The sequence below is a fragment of the Amblyomma maculatum genome, chromosome 5 (assembly GCF_055883805.1).
Source record: "Amblyomma maculatum isolate TAMU_Amacu chromosome 5, ASM5588380v1, whole genome shotgun sequence".
Classification (NCBI taxonomy): domain Eukaryota; kingdom Metazoa; phylum Arthropoda; class Arachnida; order Ixodida; family Ixodidae; genus Amblyomma; species Amblyomma maculatum.
The window spans coordinates 98,938,352-98,948,402 of record NC_139348.1 but is presented as its reverse complement, the minus strand read 5'-3'; the positions used below and the strand labels follow the sequence as shown (position 1 = coordinate 98,948,402).

The 10,051-nt window shown below is 45.3% G+C and overlaps 1 protein-coding gene across 1 annotated transcript; it reads right to left on the bottom strand.

The window, feature by feature from the left end:
- On the bottom strand, positions 1-9,462 carry LOC146188993 (uncharacterized). Its single transcript, XM_084605153.1, has 6 exons — positions 9,425-9,462; positions 9,254-9,313; positions 4,119-4,178; positions 3,802-3,861; positions 3,495-3,554; positions 1-703 (listed from the first exon to the last, which is right to left on the bottom strand). Exons 1-6 carry the CDS (start codon positions 9,460-9,462, stop codon positions 1-3), a joined length of 981 nt encoding a protein of 326 aa, XP_084461279.1.
- Positions 9,463-10,051: the final 589 nt, after the last annotated feature.

The window sequence follows — 10,051 nt, the reverse complement described above, 5'->3', positions numbered from 1 at the left end:
CTAAAGCTGCGCAAATGCAAGGACCAGAGGCCGGAAAATGCGACACCATAGGTACACTGCATCCATGGTCTCCTGTCCTCGTCCTATTCGCACAGTCATTGACTTCGGCATGAACCAACTAGCCTGCAAGAATAGTGTGCAATAGAACAAAATTTGGTGCTTACCTTTTGTGAAAGCTGGCACATTGAGCTTGACACCTTGACTTTCAAGATTTGTGCTCAGCACAAAACCTCGGTCAGCCATTACTTCATCACCTGGGCCTAGAAAATGTTCAACACCACTTTCACTCATAAATTTGTCCGAAGCTCTATAACCATATGCAGGTGATACAAACATCACATAGCCATTCGGTGCAATGGCGGTCAGGAATTTGACCGTATTATGCGCTTTGTAACTGCTGTAGGTTTGAGCCCTAGCAAGGAGCTTCGTTGGCCTCTGAAGGAAGACCTCGGAGCAGTCTATGATGCAGGTTGTTTTCTCGTAGCCATTCTCGGTGAAAGATTTTGGCATGCTGTTTCTGATCAGCGACCGTGGCAGCCACACTACAATTTTCTTCATGATCTTGTGCAGCACAGATAAGGTGTGCATGAACAGTTTGTACACGTATGAAACTGATATGCCAAATATCCTTGACAAGTGCCCATAAAGTAGACCAAGCCGCAATCTCATTAGCGTCCGCAGCAGCTGGTCCTCTACTGAGAGCCTTAAGAACGTCTTCTGCTTTCAACTTTTACAGCATTGACTAAGCTGTCAAATGCGGGCTTTGACAATCCTAAAAAAATTGGCAGTCCTCTTCTGTCAGGTTAGATGACAAGACTTGCCCCTTTCCAAAGGCATACTGCAGACCAGATTTACAATAGGTGTGGTCATTGTGACCAAGATCTTCCCACTGTGTAGACATGTCGTTTCTTGAGACCTGTTGAAAGAATACAGCTGTATTTAGAGGCCACAAAAATAATAATGTGGCATAACAAGTGTCCAAACAATGAAACAATTTTTTTTTATGGAGGATGCTTTGTGCTTTTATTCAATATTTTACACTTGTGTTATCCTTAATACTAAAATTGCTGCGTGCACCCACCTAGATTTGAAACAGGTGTTCTGAGACCACAAGCAATTAAAAAAGTTCAAAACGGTAATTGGTTCAAAAACATCACTTGCCGCAGTACTGAGCAATGTAACTTTTCTCAGTGTCCTAGTGCCATGAAACCACTGCGCACATAGGTAATTCTTTGCATATCGTTAGTGCACACAACACTTAACCTACTTAAACATTGCAGTGTAGAATCAATAAGCGATAAATGCATGCATGGTAGACTCCATTAGTACAGCCAGTGTGCCTTGCAGTCTCTTAGGAACTTCCTGCATATTGACATATGACTGTGATATTGAAAAATATAAAATGCGCCATGCTTTTACTTTTCTGAACATTTAGGATATCACCTGTATTACTGATACTGATCATTACAGTTAATAGATGAATATCTAGTGGGCCCTCAGCATCTCTCAAGAGAAAAGTATTTAATAATTGCATCTCACCAATACTCACCAATGAGGCAAAAGCTTGAAGGTTAACAAATAGGCTTGAAATTGAACTGAAGACAGAGCAGCAAGCTATGGATTGGAAAGTGACAGGCATAGGATTAAGGGACAGGAAGGCAGGTTGAGCGGAGAACAAACATGAGAGAGATATCCTAGCTGCAATCAGAATAAGAAATGAGCATTGACAGTGCAAATAATAGGATGCAAAGGTATCCACTGGTTTTTTTAGTGCAAAAAAATGTATTCCTAGAGAAGGCAAATATAATAGGGGGTAACAGAGTGGTAGGTGAATGAGGGGGGGAAATTTGTGGGAATAAGGGTGCTGCAGATAGCACACGATAAGATAATTGGAGGTCAGTGGGAAAGGTCGTCTTGCAGTAGCTGTAGTTATGTACCCACTAATCAAGTTTATTAGAAATTATAGCAATAGGAGGCCAGCACTTCCCACACCTATAGCACTGCATAAAATTGTCGGACTTTTCCTATCCAAGAGTCCCCTGAGCCGGTCAGAGCAGCCTAGCTGTACGCATCACTCATATTTATGCTTCTGCGAGCTGAGGGCAGACTATTCTGAAAAAAATGAAGAGACAACCACTCTGTTAAAACTTCTAGTCATGAGTACTTTCTTGAGACAAATATTGGGCACCTAGCCCACTTGAAAATGTAACACGAGTCGTCTTGCACAAGCCGCTTACCTGATCTTAGTCAAAAGAACATGAGAGAGACCTTTTTATTGCCATGTAAGGCGAGGTGGTACTTTGGCCAGATTACAGCATGACCAGTTAAGCTGCAGCATTATAGCAGTAAGCCGGTGCAGCATCGTGCACTCTGCAGTGGCCGTTCAACTTCAAAAATTATTTTCTTCCTTTAAGCAAGATTTGTTTTCATAAAATAGCACGAGCTAGAAGACAATATACTTTACTACATATAGTCATTTTTTATTTTTTATGTGGGCCGCCAGGCATGCAATCTGTTCCCAAAGTTGAGGAAGATTGTATTTTTTGCGTATTTTCTACTTTAGATAGATCTGTTTACTGAGTGGAAAGGAGAAAGGTCGACCAGAAATATGAATATCTGGCATGCTACTCTGCATTGGGGAAGGACAATGTGGTAAGAGGTATGAAAAAAAAAACACACACACACGGCGGCTTTTTTTTACATATTTGCTACTTTTTCTACAAACAGAAGTACAGCTCATGATTCAAATTAATTTTTTTCCGTCTGGTATAACTTACCAATTAAATATTGAGCCTAAAAAGCTATACTGATTTTGAAATAAATTCACAAATAGCAGAATTTTGTAAATTTAAAATATATACAAAATTTGTTGAATACATATTTTTCATCTGTGGATTACACTGGAGTGCAAAGGAACATGTGAAGATGTAGGAAAAAATGTGAATCAAGTTTTGTGCTATATAAATATATATGTATATATTTTCCAATGACTGTATTTGCATCTATTTCAAGATGTGCGTAGACAATGAAAAAAATATTTTTGCAAGACCTTACCTGGCAAATTACTATTCTTTATATGTACCCACAGCTACCATGATTTTTTTTAGAGAAATTGTTGATGGTCGAGAGCCACATGTGGAGCGTTTGAGATGGAACGACTAAAATGTTTTGTAGGCAGTTACTGTTAAAGTATCCAGTCTCGAAATGGTTTACTGTCTGCTCACACTCCTTTATTCAATACCTACATGAAAAACACCACATTGTCAACGAACTCGAGGTACCAGGGCATCATGGTTGAGTAAAGTGTTATCCAAGGACGCTTTATGCTGTACAGTACACACCAGTATTGTGAGTGGTAAAAGCGTTGTTATGAGGATAAAGCCACAGTATGCCCTCATGTAGGCTATTGCAACTGCTACCCATCAGTGTAGGTGTCTACCAGTGGTAAACTCACTCCCACAAAAGTGCAAGGCAAATACTTTATGGATACTTACTGTGAAGGCGTGTGCGGCTCGAAACTGCTGACAGTCTTCATGTGTTCCCTCAGGCAGTACCTGCATAATAAACACTGCATCGTCAATCACCTCATTAAGCAGGCCTTCATTTATCAGAACAAGATGTGTTCACAAAATGCTTTACATTCCATGGTGGGCAACATTGTTGTCAGAAAAAAGCTTCAGTCACTGAATAAAAAGCCAGAGCGTGCTTTTTGTCTTTTGTACAGTAGCAGCTAGTAAATATTGCGGTGTCCACCATTGGTAGGAGCATTAAAAGACAAGACAATGCTTCGTGGTTACTCACCACAGCAGCGTTTGGATCTTCCAAATGTTGACTGCCTGTTTGTCCTGCTTCAGGTGTCTTCTGCATGAAAAATGTCATCACCAATCAGCATGTTGTACTGCACCTTCATTAATTGTAAGGTGTTTTCAAAATGTTCTTAACTCTATGCCAGGCATTCCCTTTTATTTCAGAGACAGTACTACTTTCACTGTGAATTAAAAACGCCATACTAAGCTTTTACCTTTCTTGCATTGTCAGCTAACAGATATTATGGTGTCTACCAATGATATGAACACATCTAGCCTTGGCGGATGATAAAAATCTTCATGGTTACTCACCGTGGAAGTGCCTGCATTTTCAAAATATTGACAGCTTGCGTCTCCTGCCTCAGGCATTCCCTGCACAAATATAACCCATAGTCAAGATTCTTTAAAAAATGTTTTATACTCTATTGTAGGCGTCTCTTATCAGCGGCAAAACTGCTGTCAATGACAATTTAAAGGCAATGCATGCACTTGTCAGGTACCAGATATTATGGTGTCTATTAATGGCACAGACCACTGTATCCTTGAAAGGCAATAAAAAGCTCTTTGGTCACTTACAGCGCAAGTGTCTGCATCATCAAAATGTTATCAAAATGTGCTGTTATCATCTGTTTTGGCTTGGCTTGGCTGGCAGCTGCGACTGCGATAGTGGCGCAAGTGTATCAGTGGCGCAAGTGTGGCGCAAGTGTATAAAAGCGGAGTGCGAGAATAAACGGGGGTCATTTTCGTCGTCTGGGAGCGCGGTGTCTAGACTGCTTTCTCGGGCAGCGTTCCGGCGCGGGTGCAGCGGCGCCCCCCTGCCTGGGCTAACACGACATGGTGTCAGAAGTGGCCGTCTACGACATGATGTCAGATGGTCAAGAATCTTCCCCCTGAGCCAGGCACCATACATCCACGATGTCGAAGACGCCTTCAATGCGACTGCATGGACTGCAGCAACCGCCACCGCTGGACTTTCACCGCACGTCAGAGTGGCCGGCGTGGATCGAACATTTCGACGACTTACGATATGCAACGGCACTCAAAGAATGCTCCGGGGAGGCTCAGGTACGAACGCTGTTGTACACAATGGGGAGGCAAGCTCGTGACATATTCAAGACGTTTTCACTATCTGACGAAGACGCCAAGAACTATGAAACCGTAAAGAAAAAGTTCGACGGGCACTTTGTAAAAGAGAGGAACATCGTGTACGAAAGCGCCTGTTTTCACAGACGCGTACAAATGCCAGCAGAGTCGGTAGACCAGTTCGTCACTGCGCTACACGGCTTGGCGGAACGTTGCGACTACGGTGAACTAAAAGAACGAATGATCCGAGACAGACTGGTTGTCGGGCTCCGCGACGCAAAGCTCTCGGAAGCTTTGCAAATGGATTCTCAGCTCACGCTGGCTTCGGCGCTGTCGAAGGCTCGCTTAAAGGAAAGCGTCCAACAGCAGCAAAGTACTCTACGAGGACAACACAGCCATCAGTCATCGGAAATTCGTGACCAGGACCCCAATGTGGACGCGGTGGTTCAACAGAGGCACAAGGGACGTCTGCATGGGCAACGAACGCCAGAGGTGCGGTGTCCTTTCTGCAGTGGCGACGCCCACCCCAGGACAATGTGCCCAGCCAGAGCTGCCAAGTGTCTCCACTGTGGCAAGAAGGGACATTTCGCAAAGGCCTGCTTGAAGAAAGCAACGGCTTCCGCTCAACGAAAGGTACGCGTCTCAGCGGTCAACCAGGAAACTGGAGAGACTTTCGTGGGATCAATAGATGCATGCAGAAAAGCACGATTTGTTCAGGTGCGCATTAATTCTGTGCACATTTTTGCAAAGGTTGACTCAGGTGCTGAAGTGTCAGTACTACCAGCAACGTTTCCGGGATTACCGTCCCGACTGGTAAAAACCGATGAAATCTTGCAAAGTGCAGGAGGCAGTAAGCTTAACGTACTAGGCAAATTCGAAGCAGAGATCGCATGGAAAGAGAAAACTGTATATCAAACATGCTACGTTGTCAGTCCGTTACGCGACGTCCTTCTAGGATTACCTGCACTTGAGGTCTTAGGTATCGTGAAATTTGCAGACGCGGTCGACTCGGGAAACCTGCAGTACGAGACGCGTTTTCCAGAAATGTTCCGCGGTCTAGGTACGATACCAGGGCAGTACACAATCAGGCTACAAGCTGGCGCTATCCCGCATGCCATAAGCGCTCCACGCAGGGTACCAATTCCCCTGAGGGAGTCCCTGAAGCGCGAAATAGATAAAATGGAGCGGTTAGGCGTAATCAGGAAAGTGGATGGGCCCACCGAATGGTGCGCCGGAATAGTTCCGGTAGTGAAGCCCTCAGGCGACCTGAGAGTTTGCGTAGACCTCACTAAATTGAACAAATGCGTAGTTCGAGAGCGATTTACGTTACCAACTGTGGATCAAGCTCTAGGGTCACTGTCGGGAGCGAAATGGTTTTCAAAGCTCGATGCCAACTCAGGCTTCCACCAGGTGCGACTTAGTAAAGACTCGGAAGAGCTAACCACGTTCTTAACACCCTTCGGTAGATATTGTTTCACGCGACTACCCTTTGGAATTACCTCCGCTCGGGAGTACTTCCAAAAGAGAATGTCTGAGATACTAGGTGGCCTGCCGGGGGTCGTTAATCTCATGGACGATGTCCTAGTGTTTGGAGAAAGCAAAGCTCGACACGATGAGCGTTTAAGTAACGTGATCACACGCCTAGCAAGGGAAATGTGACATTAAACAAAGAGAAATGCTTATTCGGGGTTAGGCAAGTGCGTTTTTTGGGTCACATTCTGAATGAGGAAGGTATTCATCCTGATCCAGCGAAGGTCAGTGCTATAAAAGATTTGAGAGCACCCAGAAACGTTACTGAGCTTAGAAGCATTTTGGGCATGGCGAATCATTTGGGCCGCTTCCTGCCCAAGTGTCTGCTCCTATGCGTGTTCTTTTGCACAAGGATAGGGACTTGGTCTGGGACAGCAATCAGGAAAAAGCGTTCCAAGAACTCAAAGAGCTCATTTGGTCAGCGCAATGCATGGCTTTGTACGACGCTTCGCTACAAACCACTCTTTCAGCTGACGCATCGTCTTTCGGTCTGGGAGCAGTTTTGTTTCAAAAGCAAAAAGACGGGCAACGTAGACCAGTTGCATTCGCTTCTCGTTTGCTCACCAAAACCGAGCAACGGTACTCCCAGATCGAAAAGGAGGCACTGGCGTTGACGTGGGCAGCGGAAAGGTTTGATGAGTATATACGTGGTCTGGAAGTTGTTTTTGAAACTGACCACAAGCCCTTGGTGTCGCTGTTGGGTCACATGGCAATCGATGCTATGCCGCCAAGAACTCAACGTTTTCGCCTGCGCCTGATGCGATACAGTTTTTCTGTATTATATGTACCAGGCAAATCGCTAACCACTGCTGATACTCTTTCACGTTCGCCGTTAGCTCGTACGAAAGTGGAAAGCTGTTCACCTGTCTCAGAGGTAACCGCTTACTCGAAAGCTTGTTTACTGGGTTTAGAAACAGGCGACGATTTCTTGAAAAGAGTAAAAGAAGGTCAAGCAAAAGATGAAGTGTGTCGAAGCTTGCGCACAGTGTGCAAAAAAGGGTGGCCCAGGAAACAAAATGTTCCCTGTTATCTTCTGCCATACTGGCAGGAACGTGCATGCATTACTTTGGTGAACGGGTTTCTGCTCAAAGGTATGAGGCTTATCATTCCTCAGACCCTTCGCAAGGAAGCGCTAAGCAAACTGCATGACGGTCACCAAGGCATCTCGCGATGCCGCAGTGTGGCTAAAGGTTCTGTCTGGTGGCCGGGACTTAGCACTGAGATGGCGTCATTCGTGAAACAGTGCAGCGTTTGCGGGATGCATGCGCCAGAAAAGATCGAACCGATGATTGCATCGCCATCGCTCTCTTTTCCTTGGGAGAGAGTAGGGGTCGATCTGTTTCAAATTCAGGGACGGCAATATCTTGTCGCAGTAGACTATCTTTCGCGATACCCAGAGATCGCCATTCTTCCGTCAACAAAGTCTGCTACCGTGATAAGCCGAATGAAAAGCATTTTTGCGAGACATGGCATTCCCGAGTGTGTAGTGACCGACAATGGTCCCCAATTTGTCAGTGCCGAGTTCGAGAAATTTGCAAAACTGTATGGCTTCCATCATGTCACCTCGAGTCCGAGGCACCCCCAGGGAAACGGGGAAGTCGAACGTAAGGTAAAGACGGTTAAGAATCTCATTCTAAAATCGGACGACCCTTACTTAGCCTTGCTGGCTTATAGGGCCATGCCTGGTGTTTTGAACGTCAGCCCAGCGGAGATACTGATGGGTAGAAGGCTTAGGACGAGAGACCCAATGCTGCCTTCGCACCGCAATCCGGGACAATGCTGTCTGCAAGAAGCGGCAGCCAAGGACCGTAAAGTCAGAAAGGAGCAAAGCCGCCACTTCGACCAACGTCACCGGTCTAAAAATCTCCCAAAGCTGGAAGCAGGTGATGTGGTGTGGGTGACTGATCTCCGTACCAAAGGTACAGTGCTCGGAGCAGCACCACAGCCGCGTTCATACCGTGTTCAAATGGAAAACGGGGTTGAAGTCCGTCGAAACAGGAGAATGCTTAACCGTCTCCCAAAAGACCGGGTAGATAGCGGGAACTACGAATTTCCGGATAGTCAGGAACAGCACAGCAGGGCCGGATTGGTAACTGGAGTAGACAACCAATTTGACGAAGCTCCGGAAGCTTTGGTGCCTCTAACTCAGACGGAGACTGACGGTGGCAATTCTCAAGCTAGAATTGTAACTACGACCAGATTTGGAAGAGTTGTTCGCAAACCCATAAGGCTGGGCGTGGACGACTGATGCTTGGAGTGACTGTGTTATGTCGTGTTTTCTTGGGTGTGTTCCAATGTTATTTTAAAGTGTATGCATGTAAAGTTAATAGTGCTTGAAAAGGGGGATGTGCTGTTATCATCTGTTTTGGCTTGGCTTGGCTGCCAGCTGCGACTGCGATAGTGGCGCAAGTGTATCTGTGGCGCAAGTGTGGCGCAAGTGTATAAAAGCGGAGTGCGAGAATAAACGGGGGTCATTTTCGTCGTCTGGGAGCGCGGTGTCTAGACTGCTTTCTCGGGCAGCGTTCCGGCGCGGGTGCAGCGGCGCCCCCCCTGCCTGGGCTAACACGACAGACAGCCTACTTTTCCTGCCCCAGGCATTTCCTGCACAAAAATATCCCATAGTCAATCAGCTTGTTGTACAAAAGCTTCTTGTTGTATTTTCAAAATGCTATATAATCTTGCGTAGGCGTCTCTTTTATTAGAGGAAAAACTGCTGTCACTGAGAATATAAAGGCAATAGCATGCACGCGTCAGCTGCCAGATATTATGCTGTCTATCAATGGTACAGGCTCCTGTAACCTTCAAAGACAATACAGAGCTATTTGGTCACTTACAGTGTAAGTATCTGCATCATCAAAATGTTGACAGCCTGCTTCTCCTGCCTCAGGCGTTTCCTGCACAAACATATCCCATAGTCAATCAACTCTGTGTACAAAAGCGTCTTGAACTCTTTCATGGGCAGTGGGAGCTATGCTGCTTGTTGGTAGCGAGGTGGTGATAAACACTTTTCCAGCAACAGGAGCATGTCACTGTCTGGTGTCATCTCTGTGAGAACTGAAAAAAAAAATGCAGTTATGCCCTGTGGCACGAAAGGAATCGATTTACAAGTCCATTTTCTCCTAGGCTTTGATAGGCTAATATCAAGACTGGCCAGCTGAGGTTTTCTTTTATTTGTGGCCTGAAAGGGCACGTAAAATCTTGTCAATTGTGTAGTAAGCAATCTGAAAGCATTATTTTAATGTAAATTTATTACAATACCTGTCTTTATTTTTAATACATTCCTTCTCCCGGCTTAGCTCGTTTTAGACCCTTCTGAAGACCCAACTCGATAATCTCCTTGAGATTTAAATTGAGTGTGAACTATAACACCAATAAATGGGCCCTACAAAACTACTTCAGCAAGAAATATCTCGCTTTTGCTCTGCTGATATACTTTTCACGACCACTTAGTAAACCCTTCCGACTCGTTCTGCGCTCTGTCAGCTCAAGTGAGCCAAGTGTCCTGTAGCGTACGCGAAATTAAGTGTCACTCGTTGGTAATAATGGTTTAATGACGATGCTCACTATTAGTGCGCACACTCCTAAACGGCCTTAAAGTGAAGGGGGTAGCATTTACGGTAGCAAAAAAGATG

What these genes read in the sequence shown, in the direction of transcription:
- LOC146188993 (XM_084605153.1), bottom strand. Translation starts at nt 9,462, where the DNA reads ATGACACCAGACAGTGACATGCTCCTGTTGCTGGAAAA. An exon ending in AAGATCCAAACGCTGCTGTG is followed by an intron (nt 3,555 to 3,801) that starts GTGAGTAACCAC and finishes TTTATTATGCAG; the next exon opens with GTACTGCCTGAGGGAACACA. An exon ending in GAGCCGCACACGCCTTCACA is followed by an intron (nt 704 to 3,494) that starts GTAAGTATCCAT and finishes GACGTTCTTAAG; the next exon opens with GCTCTCAGTAGAGGACCAGC.